We start from the raw sequence: 21,072 nt of genomic DNA, 5'->3' as shown, positions 1-21,072 counted from the left end.
CACACACACACACACACACACACACACACACACACACACACACACACACACACACACAGGCTTCAGTGGCTCTAAAAAATAAATTAGACTGCTGTATCCAGGAATCATGGCATCCTGGAATTTTTTAAAAAAACCCTAATCAGTGTAATGTGGTCCAAGTCTTACAGAATCGGTGAAACATTGACCAATCAGCTCTTACCTTTTTTTAGGGGTTTCTAGCGAATCAGGATCCACCTTGGTGATGTAGTTGGTTTCTGGAACAGAACAGAAGTCTTCACCAATGGGATACACATTCACCAAGCAGTTATCAGTCACTTCAATGCCCTTTATGTAAGTAAACAACCCCCCCACCCCCAACACACACACACACACACACACACACACACACACACACACACACACACACACACACACACACACACACACACACACACACACACACACAGAGAGCATGGCTGATGGTTAGCAGATGTTTAATTTTGTATTCTCAGTTTCCTTCAAGCAGTAGGCCTTTTGCTCTTCCCCACTGAAAAGGAACTGAGGGCACCCATGACTCATAAAAGCCCAATCTTACTTCCGGGCTTTGGGAGTCAAACTGGACCACAATTGACTTTCTCACACCTCCCACCCAGACCCTCCCCTCTCCTTCATCAACCTCTCCCCAACTCCCACAACTCATCATACTGTCCTCTGATCACATCATGGCCTCATTGGACCCTCCCCAAATCAATACCCCCATCCCGGTCCTCCACCTGGGCTCCTTCCTTGAAACTTCCCTCCCCCAACTTTTGTCAGCGTTCCTACCTTCAGCCCACCAGAACCCATCTCAGAGTATGCTTGGTGCTGCTGCATGCTTCCGACAAAGTCCAAAACTGGCACTCCAAAGTCTATGCCAACTGTCTGTAGAAGCTTGTCAGGTGTGGAAATGGGCAGGGTTTCAACTGGTCTGCAAGTTCTATTTATTCTTCACACAACTACTTCTGCCCTCATGCTGACTGCTCACCGTGAATAGCTCTGGGGAAAAACTCTTGAGAGTTTTCACCTTTATCCGTATTTGACTCTTTAACTTGCCATTACAAAATACTGATTATAATCCTTTCCCTCTCAATGAAGGACAGCTTCTCGCCACACCTTCGACTTTAGTCATTTGGTTAGAGGTATGAATGTCTTTGCTGCTCAAAATGGTTCTGATGATACGATATGATTTGATATAAACTAGTTTGTCTGAATCCCGTAGAATGCTTTAGGATGATTCTGTGGTGACCGTCTCCCCACCTTAACCCGGTCTGACCATCACCAGGTGAGGTAACATCCTGGAAAAGAGTGCCCAAAGAATGTGCCTGGAGAAGTCTTCCACCGCCTCTTTAACCCATCACCGAGCCTTTGAACAGACCTCACCGATTACAAAACACAATCCTGGTGTCTTCAACATGGTCCTTTTGGCTAGGAAAGGACGTTCTTGTGGCTGGAACTACAGACACATAGGCACCAAAACTCCCCTGCCACTCGACTACCAAGCATTCATATACTCTCATTTACAACAACATGCGGGAAGAAATGAGAGCACTGTGTTCTTAAACGTTTCTTTTCCTTTAACACCTTCAAGCTGCCCTGATGGGGAATAAGATTAGGGCAATGCAGGATGGAGGCACAGACAAAACCTCTCATGAAAAATATTCATCACCAACTTTTTTCCCCATTACAAAGACAGGTGAATAACTAAATCAAAATTCACCTTTATAAACAAGGGCGAACTATAAAGCAGACAGTGCCGCAGGCATTATTTTCTGACTCAATCCTCAAGAAAAAAAGTTGACCTATCATTAATGCCATTACAGTCAAAGAAGGTTGAATCAGTTCACCTGGACACAACGTTTTTTGACAGATACGTTACATCACTCATCTAAGTGACCTCTTCAGTCTAAATTGACTGCAGGTATCCCCACCCCTTATAAACTATACCGTGGCATAATGACTGAAACCACTGACCAGTTTCAAGGAAGTGCACATCATCATCCCTGAGAGAGTGGCACAGGCCTGTAGATGAGTGTAGACTGTTGAGTCCTGGCCTGACGTGTTAGCTCTCCTGTGTTGTGCCATTCTCTTGGTGTTGTGCCATTCTCTTGGCCAGCGTCTGTTTAGTTTCTCCGATGTACAAGTCACGGCAATCCTCCTGGCACTTAACTGCGTACGCTATATTCCTCTGTTTGTGCAGGGGGACCTGATCCTTGGGGTGGACCAACTTGGGGGGTACTATCCTCTGTGAATAGTACACATGGCCATTGAAACTGTAGTTAATGGTTACACCATATTTGCATATTAAACTGGTCATTGTTTTGGCCATTATGCCTCTGTATTGTTTATAAGGGTGGGGATACCTGCAGTCAGTTTAGACTGAAGAGGTCACTTAGGTCCCTCCTCTGTTGCTGTCCCTGAAGTTTCTTCCTATTATTCTCACCCTGTTAAAGGGTTTTATTTTAGGGAGTTGTTCTAAGCCAAGGACAGGATGTTCTGTTGCTGTAAAGCCCCTTGAGGCAAATTTGTAATTTGTGATACTGGGCTATACAAATAAAATTGACTTGACTTGACTTAGATGAGTGATGAAACGTTTCTCTCAATAAACGTTATGTCCAGATGAACCGATTCAACCTGCTTTGATTTTCTTGCCTGGATTATTGAGCATGCATCAAGACAATGCCATTCCAGGTTTATTCCTTCTTTAACCACGAAGGCGAAAAAAGACCGAAAACGTAAACATGATAATGGAGAGGTATTTCTTTATAATCTCAAACCCTAACCCTAACCCTAACCCTGACAATTCTTACAAGCCTCTGTCACTGTTCTGTTACAGTAGTTTAGTTAATGACATTTTCCCCAAGTCATTTCAATTGTTTTCTGTGACAGGAAACACAGGAAGTTAGCCTCCTGTGTGACTTTAGTCAGGAAGTGAAGATGCATTGCAGAAAGAACAGCTATTTTTTAGGATACCTTTTTCCATCAGCAGGGCATCTGCACACATCTTATGCCATTCGTAGCATCGTTGGTATGTAATGTGATCTTTTATCATTATCAACCATTTTTTTGGGGGGGGGGGCGGCAGAGTCGGCTTGTGTTCGTCACATGAATGCGTCTCTGTGTGTGTCGGAAAAAGCAGTGGTTCAGCCTGGAGTCGCCTTGTCACGAAAGTGGGGAGGTGTCTCCTTCGAGACTGCCGGCCGGAGAGATGCAGTTGGCGAATGCATGAAGTACGAGGGTGGGTGTTTGAATTAAAATAGGGATCAATTGGCCACCAAATTGGGAGAAAAAAGGGAAAAATCAGAAATAAATTTAAAAAAAAAGGAACAATCCAAGCTTTAACTTCACTGGCCAAGTGGATGCTCCTCCAGAAGCAGACAAAAAAACGTTTTGTGTAGTTTTATGTAAAAAGGCTACCAAGTTATTTTTTGTTGATTCCATGTCCAATGCCATGTTTATAGTCACTAGGAGTTATAGTAAAATACAATGATTGACACCATATTAAAATAAGACTGTTATGATTTGACTGACAGTTTATTAAATATGCAATGCAAACATGTAAGAGTTGAAAATGGGTAATTTAACTCATGATAGAAGTGTATTTGCGGTGTATTTACAGTAAGTATAGTTTTGTTTGGGGTTTTTTTTTGTAATCTGATCTCAGTTTCACCCTTTTGCCAATCAATAAACCTGCGGACATTGGATTCTGTCTCCAGAGTTTTGATGAACGAAAGGTGTTTAACTTACTACCAAATTGTCAGTACATAACAAGGGTGGCATAGTCACCATTTTACAATGCTGTGACTGCAACTGTTCCCCAATCCTCTGTGAATAGTACACATGACCACTGAAACTTGTTAATGGTCACGCCTATTTGCATATGAAACCGACCGGTAAGTGTCACTGGTAAGAAGTGGAAGATCAACAAAACGACCTAGGAGGTCATGTGCAGCATTTTTGTTACCAAAAACACAGTAAAGAAAAACGAGAATTGAACTCAAAACATCAAGGATGACTATAAAGCAGGCAGCTCCGCTGGCATTATTTTCTGACTCAGTCCTTAAGAACAATGCTGACGTCATTAACGCCATTACAGGTTTGTTCCTTCCTTAACCACGAAGGCAAAAAAAAATATGGTAATGAGAGGTATTTCTTTATCATCTTGAACCACGAGAATTCGTGCAAGCCTTGACAAATAACATTTCAGAATCAGAGCTATGTTTACTGGCCATGCAGGTTTGTGAAGGTCATGGTTTGTACATGCCATAGAAGGTTACAGAGATGATGGCACTGACCTCTGCCTTTGGCTTCAGAGAAGGTTTTGCTCGGGTGAGCAGGGGCCTGTATGTAGGAAACAGCATCACGGAGAGATGCTCTGAGGAGGGGGCCGTTGACTGCCTTCTCGATGTTCGTGTAGGCTCGGTCCAACGTGTTAGCCAAGTCCACATGCTGGTAGTAGTGTGGACTGTTTTCACGTTGGCCTGGCTGAAGTCCCCAGCAACAGTGAACACGCCACCAAGATGGGTGGTTTGCAAATCACCGATGGAGCAACAGAGAGCATCCTGGGCCTTCTTGGTGTCTGCACTGGGTGGAATGTACACGGCTGTTATCACTATGACAGTAAATTCCCTTGGCAGATAGTAGGGTCGACATTTTACTGTCAGAGACTCTATGTCTGGAGAGCCATGTCTTGAGACCACTGTAGCGTTGCTGTTATTGATGTAGACGCGCACACCACCGCCCCGAGATGTACTAGTGAGGGCGCTAGCCCCTCCGGACGAATGGCGTCGTAGGGAACGGTGGCGTTAAGCCACGTCTCTGTGGAGATCGGAGCGCAGGAGTGTCTCATCCCACGCTTGGTGGTTAAAGCCATTCTCAGGTAGTCCAAGCTATTTCCCCAAGGAGCTAATGCTAGCAGGCAGAATAGATGGGGGGCGCTACTCCGTGGGGGTTAGCCTTTAGCTTAACGCTGTACCCCCCCCCCCCCGCTGGACTGCCGCGCCTCCTCTTCCTCTCACGCCGCCTCTGTTAAGGCGGGAAACTCCCCTGGGGCCAGCGGGCGCGGCAGTCCGAGATCGCGTATAGTTTCCGGGTCAGCAGTTGCCAAACTACTGGATGGATGTACGTCGTTCTAACATGGTCTGGCGATCGTAAACTAATTTAACTCTGCTACGCTGGCCAGTAAATGCCGGATTCAGCCTAGGCGAAGTGTTTGTCACCGACTGCTCATTAGTCGCTGCCGTACAAGGTACCGCCATCATGACCATTACACAAACGGAGCTTGTCCTTCTTCTTCTTCTTCTTCTACTTGGTGTTTATTGGCGGTTGGCAAACAAGGAATTGGTGCTACAGCCCCCCCCCCCCCCCGCACACTTGATCTAAGCCAAACGGCCGTAAATTATGGAACTAAGAAGTGTAACCGGTTATTTTGTTGCCCGGTGCGGGATTCGATACGGGCTGTACTGCACCACAAGGCGACATCACTAACCGCTCGGCTAAAGAGTCAGACCCGTTATCTACGGACTAACGTGTCTTATTAGTAGTTTACAGAAGTATAGAAATGACCCCTGACAGAACGGTCTCGAAGCCTGCTTGTTGGTTTCTATAGCCTATCGGCCGACGCAACAGCCAGTCACGGCTACTTCCGTGCCTACACCCAGGGGTTAAAGTGGGATTTGGTAAGTGGGGGATCTCTGTATTAGAGAGGTGGGCAAAAGTGCAGCAGTGATAGTCGGCCTCAATACTGCGTCTCAAATCAGGAAATTAACCCTACGAGCACATGCACACACACACTACATGCTCAATAAATCACTGGCTACATGTTCAATTTAAAAATAGAAATGCATTTTAATCAGTCTTTTGTATTACTTGAAAGTGCCACTGAACAGACTTCATGAATTTACTAATAGTCATCACAACATTTAATGTTCCAATTCCAATCATAATATAAAACAAACCAGTTTTTCAGCAATAAAAATTGAATGCTGAAACAAAACAGCCCCTTCCTATCTGTCTCCACCCTTCCATCCCAGCCCCTACCTGTCTCCACCCTTCCATCCATCCCAGCCCCTACCTACTGTCTCCACCCTTATTTTAATGAAAATATTGCATGGCCAGAGCTAAGGTTGGACAAACATAACTAGCTAGCTACCGGTAACGTTACCGGACGCTACCGATAGTTAGCTTGCCTAGCAGCATTCAAACAACTAGCCAGCAACGTCAGCAACTAGCTAGCAACGTTACCGGGTGGAAGATAGCTAGTTAGCTAGCTAGCTAACGTTACGTTCGCTAACGTTAGTTGCTTGGATGAAAACCACAGCAGAGCTAGACAAAACTATTGGAAATACTATCGGAAATACACGGAAGATACTCACTCTTTATGCCCCCCAGTCCAGGATAATAGTGCAGGTAGCAGGTCGACGCTCTCTCGAGTCTTGTCTGCCTGGTGCGGTGAACTGACCCTGACCCGTGAGTGTGAAGCCAGTCTCCTTTGATGTCAAGTCTCGTGAAGCCAGACAGCAGGCAGGTGCGGGTCACGTGAGGACGCGATATCGTTCAAACTTTTAGAAAAAGTAAAGTAGTATAAAAATAGAAGAACGACTTTATTTGCGATTTATTTTGTAATGCTTGTGAATTGGCTGCATCGTGTTTTTTGTTTTAAATTTTACTGTGACAAAAAGGTTGAAATTACTCCTGTCTACAGAGCGCTGCCGGATCTCAGCTCCGGTTGACTCGGGGGAGGAGGGGAAGTGCCGGTGTCGGGCGGGATCCGGGGAGCTCCGGCCCACTTTAATCACTGCCTACACCCCGTTGGCTCTAGCGTCAACCCTTTTTATAGGTGGTTATCCTTCTTCTTCTCGCTAAATGTTATTGGCGGCCGGCATTACCGCCACCTACTGAAATGAAGTCGCAGCAAGTTGAATCAGTTCATCTGGACCCAGCGTTTACTGAGAGAAACGTTTCATCACTCATCTAAGTGACCTCTTCAGTCTAAACTGACAACAGGTATCCCCACCCTTATAGATAATACTGTAGCGAATCCGGGGGGCAACCACAGGAACCGCCATGAGTTTACAAATAAACAACACATATCGATGTCAGTGAGAGGGAGAGACAGACAGACAGACAGACAGACAGACATTATCCGATCAATGTCTGATCAATTTCGAAAAATCAGCCAAACGTAAACCACCTTCATTCCTGCAGTGCATAGCTGACAGTGTGTTCATGGCAACCATTTAAGAGTTAAGCCTGCATACATTTTAAGGTGAAGAAGGTCAAGTCGAGAAAGCAGGATGCGCACCATGGGTTCGAATCCCACTTCTGGCACCAATGTAGCGAATTGGAGGGGGGGAGGCAACCACAGGAACTGCCGCGGCCGGGACGCGAGCCCGAACCGCGGGAGACATCGCTGACCGCTCGACTGAAGGGTCAGATCCGTCAGCCAGTGTGTCTACTTATGCACGTTACACTACCCCCCTCCTTCGGAAAGCGCGTCCCCGCGCTTGAGCGTATCAGCTCCTCCACGCCTCTGGGCGCCTACGCTTCCGATGGCTTCACGGTCTCCCCATCCCACTTCTGACACCAATTTAGCGAATTCGGGGGGGGGGGCAGTCTGGGAGACCGTCGCCACAGCCGGGACGCGAACCCAAGTTTCCCACTCCGCAAGCAACAACGTTAACCAGTCGACTAAAGCAGTGGTTCTCAACCTTTTTGGGGTCCTGGACCCCCTGCGTATTTTTGATCTACCCTGAGGACCCCTCCACCTGATCTTGGGGGAGTCGGGTTGCATAACGACCGAAAGCAACGATAGCTAATCAACAAAACCCAAACCCAAAACTCAAACCATGAATGGTTTTGTACAGTTGGACAGGACCTTGCTGAGGAAGATGATACATATAGTGCATTGTATTTTATGTCTACAACATGCCATCTGATGATGGAGGGTATGAGCTCTCTATGACCTACGTTGCTATGCCTTTCACTGGTGTAATTGTACCTCTTCGTGTTGATGCCAATCTCCCTTAAGGATTAACGGTCACTGTGTCACACAGACAGGGGTATCAACCCTAACATACATGTCTTTTTGATGGTGGGAATAACGGTTATTTTTAACATTTTCATTTTCATTTATCATTGTTGTAGGCCTTAAGTGATTCTTACGTTCTCCGTACCAAAAAAAAAAGAAAAGTTTTAACATTTTGTCAACTAAAACGTGCGTCATAGCCTATGTCTACGGCTGGCACCTTTTCCCTCTAAATTTTGCCGAACCTCGATATAGTCTCGAGTCTCCCTACCTCAAACATAAACAACATAACCCAAATATCTAATACCAAATATTCAGTCATGGGCCTAAGTGGGTCCCTGGTTTTATTGCCAAAGTCACAGGACCAGTTCCCTACAAGCTCATGTTAGGGGATGGTGACATCATACGCAGACATGTAGACCAGATCCTGGTGAGACCAGATGGCAAGGACTCGTGGGAACCTGGGCTCACTGAACCACCAATAATGCCTGTGGAATCAGATGACACTGTTGTAGTGTCTGGAGTTCAGTGGGAGAGGGGAATAGCTGTGTTTCTGAAGGAAACCCGCAAGACAATGCAAAACCACAAGAGACTGACAATCAAGACCAGGACACACTCAAAGAGTCACAAAAGGGGGTTGCCATCTGCAAGACTTACACAAAGGATTGCAACTAAGTTATCTGAAGGATTATGAGGGTTGGGAAACAAGTTGAGTTATTCAGATTTGTGGTAAACCAAATAACAGGTGACGAACTGCTAAATTGTTGTTCTGGTTGTGATTTTATTGCAGGTGAGGAAAACAGATTTTAAGGGGGAAGGAATGTAGTAAATAGAGGGTCATGGCATGAATGCCTGTAGATGGCAATAGAAGCCTAGTTAATCTAGAGCAGACGTCCATTGTTAAGCAGTGAAGCAGTGTGTGCACATGAATGTGGTCATGCCCTGTGTTAAGGCCTGTGTTGTGTTGTTCAGTAAATAGACTTGAGTTTACTTTGGCTGTCCGCGTATCCTTCAGATAGGCTATCGTAGTATTCTGACGATGCAGATCCAATATCTCTGTTATTAACGCAGGCGACCCTGGGCTGCACCAACATGGCATGCGTGGGCAAAGGTAGTCGATTAGAGTGATGATATTGCTCTTGAGATCAACACATAGAAAACTGAAGAAATTGTATTGGGTTCACCATCTGGCTCTCATAAATTTCCTATTTTTACCCATAATGAAAAAACCAAGCAGGTATTTTCATACAAATACTTGGGTGTAATGATAGACCAGCTGTTATCCTGGGAAAACCACCCTGACGTTGTCTGCAAAAAGACAAAACAAAGAATTTCTTCTTAGGTCTTCCGGGGTGAGAAGACAAATCCTTCTTTTGTTTTTGTTACTTATGAGTGTTCTACAGTATTTTTAATACTACACACTACAAGCGTTTGTCCGCTCGTTTAAAGTCAAAACTGCCCCAACAAATGAAAATCTGCTCCAATGCTGTAGGCCAAGCCCCTTGAGGAACTATGGATCAGCCGACCATGATAATAAATTAAGGCTGGCCAGCAACAATGTCTCTGACGCCAACCACGTCCTGAGCCGTGATACAAATCGTTACCACCAAACCGGAGATACAGGGTTCCACGATTTATAACAAGGTCAGAGAGAGGCACTCGTTGGTACACCAGTCAATCCTAAAATTAAATATGGAGCTTTATCCCAGATCAAATATACACTGGAGGGCCTTGAATATTGTCTTGTGTGATTGTAATGTTATACTGAATATACACATCTTTGTTTCTTGTCTTTTCTGTGATGTTGCAGATGGAGCTGTAGTGATGCCAGAACATTTCCAGGCTTGATCTGACAATAAATATCATCATCATCATCATCATCATCATCATCATCATCATCATCCCCACCGCAGTAGTCCAGTTCATATGTAAGAAACTGATGCCTAAAAACATAACGTACTGTAACGATAACAAAATCAATGCAATGTAATGTTTTTATTTGTATAAAGTGATGAAAAAACAGCTGTAAATACATTTCAGATTTCAGTTATTTAAAAAAAAAGTCCCAACGTACAACTGGACTCTGCTCCACGGATAATTCACCAAACAGCAAGACGGCTACAGGAAAATATCCTCTTCAGCAAAAGAACAACGTGGAGGATGCCATGCAAGTCATTTCTTCATACACTGACATTTGGATTTTCTTGTCACTGTGTGTGTGTGTGTGTGTATGTAGGGGGCAGTACACTTTTTCTTAAGCATTTCTCATTCAAAAGGAATGGATGCTAACACAGGCTAGCTTGTTAGCTTGACTTCAGCAGTGGTAAGTGTCATCGGTAAGAAGTGGAACATTGACAAAATGACTTGGGAGGACGTCTTGATGTGTGCTCAATAATCCAGGTAAGAAAATCAAAGAAGGTGGAATCAGCTCATCTGGATACAATGTCACTCATCACTCAGCTAAGTGACCTCTTCAGTCTAAACTGACTGCAGGTGTCCCCACCCTTATAAACGATACCGCACAATACAGGGCCTAACGACCGAAACCAACGACCAGCTTCATATGCAAATATGGGTGTGACCATTGATCATGTGTACTATTCACAGAGGATCAGGGATTGTTGTAGTCACAGCATTGTAAGATGGCGACAGATGTATAATGACTGACACCAACAACTAGTTTCATGATCAAATATGGGTGTGCCCATTAAGTAGGGTTTCGATGGCCACGTGTACTATTCACAGAGGGTTTGGGGAAACTATGAAAATGTGTCTTCAGTCCACATACTTCACATACAGGGGGCAGTACTATAGGCAGAGAGGCATGGGTGTGCTATGGGTTCCCCAGTCTCACCTGTAGTGGCCAACTTGTGTATGGAGGAAGTGGAAAAGAGGGCTCTGATGTCCTATCCAGGGACACCCCCTAGCCATTGGCTCAGATTTGTGGACGACACCCGGGTTAGAATTAAACCTCAGATGTGAAAAATTACCGATTAGCCTTCTAACACTGCGAAATTGTGATTGGTGATGGGGGACATTTGATTGTTGGTGGTTACCCTAAAGCAACACATATTGATCAGTACTTAAGCTTGGACTCTCATCATCCACTGGAGCACAAACTAGGAGTCACCAGGACGCTGGACCACCGAGCTGACAACGTCCCCACCGACACGGCGGCCGGGGAAGGGGAGAAGTCCCACATTAAACAGGCCCTGGTTAAGTGTGGTTATCCTAACTGGGCATTTGTCAAAGCCAGGAAGACGCCCAAACAGTGCACCAGCCAATCGAAGAGAGGAGAAGGACAACAGCTGTCCAAGCGTAAACCAGTGGTGTTGGAAAAGTTGAGACGTGTATTTTCAAAAACACCGTGTCTCAGTTGCATTCAAACCCCAAAACACACTGTGCCAGAAGTTGGTCCACCCCAAGGATTGGGTCCCCCGGCACAAACAGAGCAATATAGTGTAGCTGTTACGTGCCAGGAGGATTGCTGTGACCTGTACATCAGGCAAAATAAACAAGAGGACGGCGCAACACAGGAGAGCTAACATGTCAGGCCAGGACTCCACAGTCTCCACCATCTACAGGCCAGTGGCCACTCTTTCACAGATGAGGATGTGCACATCCTTGATAGGGAGGAACGCTGGTTTGAATGGGGAGTCGAATAGGCCATCGAAGGAACGACCATCCCTGATCCGGGGGGCGGGGCTAAGAGTACATCTGTCGCCATCTTACAACACTGATTGCAACTATACCCGAACCTTCTGTGAACACATGGCCATTGAAACTCTAGTTAATGGTCACAGCCATACTTGCATATGAAACTGGTCGTTGGTTTGGGTCGTTATGCAGCTGTATGGGTTATAAGGGCGGGGACGCCTGCAGTCAGGTGAGACCGAAGAGGTCACCGAGATGAGTGTGTGACACGTATCTGTCAATAAACGTTGTGTCCGGATGAACCGAGTCAACCTCCTTTGCTTGGGAGGACATGCGTGACATCTTAAATACCACAAATACATAGTAAAGAAAAATATCAAGAATTGAACTCAAAAAGTCAAGGACAATTGTAAAGCAGACAGTGCCACAGGCCTTTCCTGACACCGTCCTTCAGAACAGAGTTGGCCGACCATTAACGCCATTACAGGTCTTTCCCTTCTTTAACCGGCAAGGCAAAAAAAAAAAATACTGGAAAGGAAAATATGGTAATGGAGAGACTTTTCTTTATAATCTCAAACTCTGCGAACTCTTACAGCAAGCCTTGACAAATATCATTTGAGGGTCAGGGTTATACCGACCTGACCTGACTTATACTAGGAACTGTGTAAAGTTTAATGGTGACGTATGTAATGTGCCATGGAAGGTAAATGAGGGCAGCGCTAACTGCTACTTTCTTTCAGTTTGAAGGTGGGGGTCGAAGGTCACGGTTTGTACATGCCGTGGAAGGTCACAGGGATGATGGTGCTGACCTCTGCCCTGGCGACCTCTGTCAGCTCCCTGGCATCCAGAACCAGGAGGAAGCTCGGTCTGTCGTTCCCAGGCTTGACAACGATACTCAGCAACACACCTGGGACACAGAAAGAGGAAATTATATCTAGTGTGTGTGTGTGTGTGTGTGTGTGTGTGTATATAGTATATACTAGAAGAACCCCGCTGCAATGTAGCGGTTTGGTTCTCCACCCGTCTAAATCTCCCTCCTCTTCATGCTGCCAGCTAACCGCCTTCCCCCTGCCCCTAACCCCCCCCCCACTCCAACTCCCTCCCCCCAAATGCTCGGAATCATCTGAAATGCATATTTTGCATAATTATTATAATTATTTTAATGTTCTGCTATTTTTCTGGTCCTCTCTGGAACAATACCTACCACCTCCAAAAAAAAGTAGGATCATAAGTGCATTTTTGCAAAAATGCATCTATTTTGCATAATGCCAAAACATTTCTAAGTCCCAGAAAATGTTTTTTATATATAGGTGAAAAAATCAAAGATGCTCAGAATCACCTGAAATGCCGAGAAAAGTGGTTTTTAGCCCTTTTTAGAAAAATGCACATTTTGCATATGTATGCATAATTATGCATAATTTTAATTTTCTGGGATTTTTCCCCTTACTCTCTGAGACAATACCTACCACCTCCAAAAAGAATTAGGATCATAAGTGCTTTAGTGTTCGGTCCCGCTATCTACACTAACTAACACACACACACACACACACACTAACACCACACACACACACACACACACATTACGAAAACATGGGAGTAGATATGTGTGTATGTGTGTGTGTGCCCTACCATCGTCTTCCTCCGTTGCTCCAGGTGTCGATACAAAAAGAGGCTCTGACGGGTAGGAGTCCTCCTCCTGCCACACTCGTGTCTCCTTCGACCGCACATTCAGCTTTACAATCTGCAACAGCAAACCGCCGCCCACGGTCACTGACAACAAGCTAGACTGAAGACTAAGCCTTGCTTTGGCTCACTGTTTAAATAAATGGCACTTTTACCTTGTCTGGTATGAAGTGGTTGAGTCCCAGGCCGTAGGCGTAGTGGTAGTTCTTCCCACAACACCTAGAATAGTTAATCTGCGGAAACTCAAAGGCTGAGAGAGAACGGGAGGTTTGCACAAGGAGATATAAGAGAGGGGGCTACTAAAACAAACATGTATTTGTTTTTTTCATGTGTATTTTTGTCTGCGGATAAGTGTCTGCATCTCTGTGATTGTACGCGGGTGTCTTGGCGAATCTGCATGTCTGTACAAAACCTGGTATTTATTTCACCTTGTCTGGGTTTTGAGAAGAGGACTTCGGGCTCCAGCCAGATGGACCCATCACCATGAAGAACAGCGGTTGCCGTAGTATAGGACAGCGATACCAGGTTCTTCCCCTGCTCTTCCTAAACACACATAGATACACAGACTATTGCAGGCTGGGTGTATTATGTCTGTTTTTGTAGTATCACCGTTATTATTATTGTAAGGCAGTTGTCCAAAGTTAACCGCTAGATGGTGATCTTGCCTTGTTTTGGTTCCTGTATTAGCAAAGTCCTGTACAGGACACGGTACTTTCATACGTTTGGCTTTATCTTGCAAGGTTCCTAGACCTGTGATGGCTGCTTAGTGCCAATGTCAAGGAAGTCGGCTCCGTTTCTCTCCCACGAGACACACCCACCCTTAACTCAATGCAGAGACACTAATCTTCACCGGGGCGTGCAGGAGAGATCCCTGTAGACTAGGGGGGTGGGGGGGCAAAATCCATCTGAGTTGATGGGGAAAGATCGCGGCCTCTATGCACCTGCTGCTGGTGTGTTTTAGAGTCTCCAGATATGAGACACAATCCTGCCAGGTCACGTTCAGGATCCACAGGAGGCATTTTGTGTGAAAAGCCTCGTTGTTTTAGATGGCGGCTGTAAAGTGTCCGTATCTCACATCCATACACAAGCGTGGCTAGGCACACTGCCTGATTGGCTGCAATCTTTGTACTGAGGTGCAGGTTGTTATGGGTGAAGGCCCACTCACTGAGGCGTCCAAAGGAGCATGAGGCCTGCTGGATCCTGTCCTGGATGTTCTGGTTGCAGTCACCAGAGAGGATGCTGCTAAGGTATTTGAAGTGTGGTACAAGGGCAAGAGGAGTCTGAGAAGTAAACGTCGGGGAAGTTCTGTTGGGGAATGAGATCACCATTGGCAGAGGAATTCTGTTTCGGGGGATGTTACCGGCCAACCCCATCCGACCGTATACCTGCACAGCAGCTTTAAGGGCGGCTTGCAGGGCTGCTGGAGTCTGTGCCACAAGAGCACAGTCATCAGCATACTGGAGCTCATGTATGCACACTGACCTGAGCTTTGTGGTGGCTTGGAACCTTCTTGTGTCGAAGAGGTTCCTATTCAGACAGAAAGCAATAGCCAGCCCACTCGCTGCCTCTATGTCCTTGTGCAGGAGAGTTGTCACGCAGAGGAAAAAGCTGTTAAAAAGCACTGGTGCAAGCATGCACACTTGTCTCACACCTGTGCCTACAAATGCCTCAGACTTGGTTTAACTCACTATAAGCTTAGCGCTCATCCGTTTGTGAAATTGATGCAAGATGTTGACAACTTTTGCGAGGCAGCCGTAATGTAGGAGGATCTCCCAAAAGAGGTCATGTTCTACTGCAGGGTTCCCCAATTAGTTTTCCCCAAGGCCCAAATTATGTCATGCATGCCAAGCCAAGGGCCAAAACATCTGGTGGGGGGGGGGGTTCCATTGCGCCAGCAAAAATTATTTTATATGCAGATGTTATTGTTGCTGCTATTACAATTATTATTATTATTATTATCATTTTTAATATTATCATTATTATTAGTAGTAGTAATTGCAACTTAAGGTGACTTAGATGAGACATGTCACACAAAAAAACAAAACATATGCCATCACCTTATTGTCACTTAAAAACTCTGATATTCTTAGGCATTTTTGCTCCACAGTTCGGATAAAAATGACACAAGCTCGTCGCACAGGTCACACGCCCTCGCCAACACACTGCCTTCGCTCAGCCAGCAAATATCATTACGCGGCAAAAGACCCTCGTGTCCCGCTGACATTTTCCCCAGCGATGCTCTGAAAAGGCGACGTTGCAGACCAGCGGCGTTTCCAGGATTTGAAGAAATTCGGGGGCTTAGCCCAGACTTCTGTAGGGGGGTCCAGGGGGATCCTCCCCGGATTTTTTTTTTTTTAATAAACAATCTCTATTTTGAAGCTTTTTTTATGCACTCCGGCACCCTATTTACATTCAAAGTACACGTCTTAATCACTGAAAAATTGAAATGTGTACCTCAAAAACTGCTGTTTACTCTCCAGATTGATTATGAATTGTGATGTTAAGAATATTAGTAGTTGTTAGTAATTAGTGTTAGTATTGAGTAGAAGCACAATAATTCACTACTGCTATTATTAACATTTACTGACATGCTACAGTACCAGACTAGAGGAAAAAAAGGTACATGTATTTATGTTAACATTAGTTTATTGGAATATTCAATTTTCTTTCTCTCTCAAACACACACACACGGAGTGTGTGAATGCTAGGAGCGCTAGGTTAACAGGGGCAAGCCCTCTAGTGTTGTGCTTGGGTGTAAATTTATTTATGGTAAATAAATACATTTATTTACCGTAGGCCATCACAGGGCCAACACACACATTTCTTTCACCAATTGACTTCTTCCACCAGGTCTATATCGCTGTAAAGCCCACCGAGGCAAATTTGTAATTTGTGATGATGGGCTATACTAATAAAACTTGGCTTGACTTGAATCCCAGTGTCCCAGTGTCAAACTTGGCTTGACTTGGCTTGACACTGGGATTCTGGAAGGAATCCCTCAGTGATGTTGTCAACCGGCCTGCGGAGCATGATTATTGCCAATACTTTGCCAGCCACTGTGTTGGTTAAGGACAGCTAGTGTTTGGTACAAATGTTCAGGAGCCTAAGACCATTAGCATTCACATGCCCAACTCCATGGCGTCCGATCACTCCTTTCCAAACCTCAGGATTAATCCCAACTCTTGCACTGAAATCCCCCAGAAGAAAGATTTTGTCTTTCTTGGGGACCTTAATGAGGGCATCGTTCAACTGCCGGGAGAAGCAATCTTTTACTTCATCTTCAGTTGAAGCACCTTGGGTGTTAAGATAAAGCGCTATATAAATGTAATCCATCATCATCATCATCATCATCAACAGATGGCAGTGTAGGGGGCATAAGCACTAAAGAGGGTGGCATGCAGTTCCTCAGCAAGAGGGATACGGAGGGACACGAGCCTTTCACTTGAGCCAATGGGTGTTTCTGTCAGGTTGGGCAGGAGGCAGTTCTTTATTGCTAGCCACACACCATGCAGACGTTTGCCTTATGCCGGGTACCCCTTCCAAAGGAAAGTATAGCCACTGCTCTCTTCTCTAAGAGATCCTTCGCTGAGGAGTCTAGTCTCACTCAGGGCAGTGATATTGATTTTGTGTCGCTTTAGCTCTGTTGCGATCAGTGCAGTCCGACATTCGGGCCTATCTGTACCATGGCTAGAGTCCAGGAGAGCTCTTATATCCCATGCTGCAAGCCGTAGGGGAATGTGCTTTACTTTTCTACTGTGTTTTCGACGACATGCAGAATGTCCTAATGGGTGCAGCAGCCCAGAACGTTTTGAGTGGACAATATTTGGGCCACCTTTTCTAGGCCTTTCCCTGTTCAGTGTGAGTGATGCGGTCCCTGAAGAACGATGCTCAGATACACAGGGGTCTGCCAAAAGCTGGTGCCTCTCAGTCCCGGCTGCTAATGACCAATACCCTGTGCCACTGCTGTGTAGGGGCCTGACTAGGAGCTCCCCGGTCATTCAGCCCTGCTCCTGTCACCAGGCACCCCATCGCCAGCAGACTTTTTAAGAGGTAGGGCACAGATGAAGACTCCCAAAAAGTGCATTGAAGTTGTTTAGAGTGACATAGGGATTGCGCTACTTCCAACATCACATTGTTGACACAAAGGAGATGGGGTCCAGTGGCAAGGGATAGTTCCAAGATGACTGGCATTGCCCCCTGCTGCAGGGGGGCTGCCAGTGGTCCAGTCTGTCGGACGCCGCCTCAAATCTTGCTGCTATAGCTTGTTTTTCTCTCAGAATGTGCTCCCCTTGCCTTTGTCTACTTGGACTTACCCACATGGCAGCAGGGCAGGGCAGTGGTTGGCTGATGACAGGGTGGGCCCAGTCATCACGTCTTTGGGGACCACTGCAGTTCCGAGATCCCCTACCAGTTTAGCCCGGAGTCGTACTGATTCAGATTCAGGCAACTTCATTTATCCCAGAAGGGCAATTCAGTTCTTACAGTCTACCCAGACATACACAAACTCACAGACAAGCGGCAGTCATCACCATGTCAGAGGAAACAGACAGATCAGTACACGGGCAAGAGATGCACACTGCCACCCTCATGTGGCCCTGCGTGCAGACTCACACGAGGACCAGGCGAAGGGCAAAAAAATTCATATAAGTTAAAAGAATAGAATAATAAATAAATAAATAAATAAAGCGTTCCAAGACGCGTCGCACACCACATTCCCCCACTACAGTCGGTGAACGTACAGGCCCACAAGCCATGCCAAAAACAGACAAGGTATAAACCAACTACTGCGGTTTAAAACAATATAAAGAACTTATTTAAAATGACTAATCTCAGCATTTAACAGCCCGATAGCAGAGGGAACGAAGGACCGAGAATAGCGATTCGTTTTCCTAGGGGGCGCTCTATAGCGCCGGCCTGAGGGCAGTACAGCGGATTCAGCGGGCAGGACGTGGTCAGACTGGCTAATAATTCCCTATGCTTTCTGGGCCACTCGTTTCTCCCAGAGGGGGCACGAGTCTCTCTGCCGGACTCCCATTACTTTGGAGCAGACCTTAACCGTACCGTTTAGTCTATTTCTGTCCTTCACACACGACCCGTCAAACCAACAATATATAGAGGAAAAAGTTAAAAGACTTCCAATAAAGGACAGGTAAAAACTACACAAGATGGGGTTACAGACATTACAGGAGTTAAGTGAATTCTTTATTGCCCATGCTTGACTAACTACTTTTAACCAAAGATCCCCGTGTTGGTAGGCAACGGAATGGACCGCCATGCCACCCGGACGCCCTGGATGACAATAAAGTTCATCTCGACTCCTGAAAATAATGGTCAAGCGAAAGGTGGTGCAAATTAGAGGATAAAAGGGGCATTTGTGTGACTGCTAGGCGAGGCAAAGCAAGGCAACAAGTTTCTACTCCGGTATTTTCACAATGTGTGTGTGGTGTGTGTCTGTGTGTCTGTGTGAGAGTCTATAAACGGCCAAACTAAAGCGCTTGGGGCCTTGATTCTTTGTGGAGGTTATTGGGGATGATCAGGGGCACCTATAAAAAATAGCAGACAATTAAATTGAAATTATGCATAATTATGTATAAATATGCAAAATATGCATTTTTCTAAAAATGTCTAAAAACCACTTTTCTCGGCATTTCAGGTGATTCTGAGCATCTTTGATTTTTTTTCACCTATATAAAAAAAATTTTCTGGGACTTAGAAATGTTTTGGCATTATGCAAAATATATGCATTTTTGCAAAAATGCACTTATGATCCTCTTTTTTTTTGGAGGTGGTAGGTATTGTTCCAGAGAGGACCAGAAAAATAGCAGGAAATTAAAAGAATTATGCATAATTATGCATAATTATGCAAAAATATGCATTTTCTAAAAAATGGCTAAAACCACTTTTCTCGGCATTTCAGATGATTCTGAGCATTGGGGGGGAGGGAGTTGGAGTGGGGGGGGTTTAGGGGCAGGGGGAAGGCAGTTAGCTGGCAGGATGAAGAGGAGGGAGATTTGGACGGGTGGAGAACCAAACCGCTACATTGTAGCGGGGTTCTTCTAGTATTTACATAAAGGAAAATGCCAGATTAAAAAGATGTGCTTTACGCTTTCATCTGAAGATGCCCAGTGACATGATATTATCCATCCATTATCCAAACCGCTTATCCTGCTCTCAGGGTCACGGCGATGCTGCAGCCTACCCCAGCAGTCGTTAAGACAACCCCGGTGTACACATCTGAGCGTGTGTGTGTGTGTGTGTGTGTGTGTGTGTGTGCGTGCTCACCTTATGTATATCCAGGGGCAGTACATAGCGTCTGACCTCAGGCTGGGGAGCTCTCAAGGCAGCTCTTTTCAGCTCATCCCACTCCTCCCTCAGGTTAGCTAGGTACAGGTAGTTATACACAAACTCATGACTAGTGGGCGAGAGACAGAGACAGAGACAGAGAGAGAGAGAGAGAGAGAGAGAGAGAGAGAGAATATTAAACAAGGTACAGGAGGCATCACACAAACACAATGTGTCTGAGAGAGAGGTAGGGAGAGAGACTTGTTGTTTATCATATTGATTAAAAATCAGAAAGAAACAAAATTATTAAAATACAATAAAAAATTCTGCATCTCCTTATTAACACACACACACACACACACACACACACACACACGGGCGTACCCACCCCTTCCATGTGCAGACGTCAACAATGATGAATCCCTGGTCTTCGTAGGAGTTTATATGGTGGAAAAGGTTGAAGGCTGAAGTTCTGAACTTGTGGCTGCTCAAATATTCTGCTGGGTCCTTGGAGGCCAGATGGAACCATGTCTATAGCGCGCGCACACACACACACACACACACACACACACACACACACACACACACACACACACACACACACACACACACACACATTTATTGGACTTCTATGCCGACTCTCCTGTGATGCACATGACAGACTTCCCAGATGCCCTGCCCCTTACACACACAGCCATGCACATTGGTTTGGCTGGTCCTGCCCTACCCCCATGGCTTCATTGGATTCGAAGCAGTCCATATAGTTTGTTCCTCTGATGCTCCAGGAAGACAAGAACTTCAGTAGGTTGATCTTCACCGGCTGCTCCACGAACACAAAGTAGTTGTCTGTCATACCAAAACTGCAGATGGATGGGCAGGTAACCGGGTAGGTGTGCAGGGGGGGAAAAAAACACACATGTTGACAGACAGTTGGACAAAAGAACAGCACGGATGTATTACAACATAAAAACAAGCCAGTTGTTGTAGTTTGTACTTGCCAGCAACGCTGTAATGACACTGTATTGACGCTGTAATGACGATGTAATGACGATGTAATGACGCTGTAATAACGCTGTAATGACACTGTAATGACGCTGTAATGACGCTGTATTGACACGGTAATGACGCTGTATTGACACTGTAATGACGATGTAATGACGATGTAATGACGCTGTAATAACGCTGTAATGACACTGTAATGACGCTGTAATGACGCTGTATTGACACTGTAATGACGCTGTAATAACGCTGTAATGACACTGTAATGACGCTGTAATGACGCCGTAATAACGCTGTAATGACACTGTAATGACGCTGTAATTGCCACCCCTTTACCACCCCAGGAAAAAACCTCTAGATCCGCCACTGGGTGCAAAACGGCTGCCGTACGTCACCCAGGTGGGTGCTGCATA

At 45.5% G+C, this 21,072-nt stretch overlaps 1 protein-coding gene and 1 long non-coding RNA gene across 4 annotated transcripts in view; one reads left to right on the top strand and one right to left on the bottom strand.

Annotated features, from left to right (window-relative positions):
- The first annotated feature begins 2,964 nt into the window (after positions 1-2,964).
- On the top strand, positions 2,965-9,944 carry LOC130109038 (uncharacterized). The gene is made up of 3 exons (XR_008809963.1): positions 2,965-3,043; positions 9,534-9,685; positions 9,852-9,944. It is a non-coding gene; the product is annotated as an uncharacterized LOC130109038 (long non-coding RNA).
- A 1,618-nt stretch (positions 9,945-11,562) lies between these two features.
- The window catches only part of LOC130109274 (retinal Mueller cells isomerohydrolase-like), a 32,358-nt gene continuing 22,848 nt past the window's right edge, over positions 11,563-21,072 (bottom strand). Inside the window, exons 8-14 of one of the 3 annotated variants that reach the window (XM_056276087.1) lie at positions 20,388-20,520; positions 20,049-20,191; positions 19,661-19,790; positions 13,807-13,921; positions 13,534-13,628; positions 13,325-13,436; positions 11,563-12,602 (exon numbers count right to left, since the gene is read on the bottom strand). In XM_056276087.1, coding sequence (XP_056132062.1) covers positions 12,457-12,602; positions 13,325-13,436; positions 13,534-13,628; positions 13,807-13,921; positions 19,661-19,790; positions 20,049-20,191; positions 20,388-20,520 — 874 coding nt within the window. In that variant the 3' untranslated portion in view covers positions 11,563-12,456. Of the gene's footprint in view, positions 12,603-13,324; positions 13,437-13,533; positions 13,629-13,806; positions 13,922-19,660; positions 19,791-20,044; positions 20,192-20,387; positions 20,521-21,072 lie in introns of those variants that run through there. The other 2 variants (XM_056276088.1, XM_056276089.1) reach the window with 2 other exon arrangements.

This window comes from Lampris incognitus, chromosome 3 (genome assembly GCF_029633865.1).
Source record: "Lampris incognitus isolate fLamInc1 chromosome 3, fLamInc1.hap2, whole genome shotgun sequence".
Lineage (NCBI taxonomy): Eukaryota > Metazoa > Chordata > Actinopteri > Lampriformes > Lampridae > Lampris > Lampris incognitus.
This window is presented reverse-complemented; position numbering and strand designations above follow the sequence as displayed.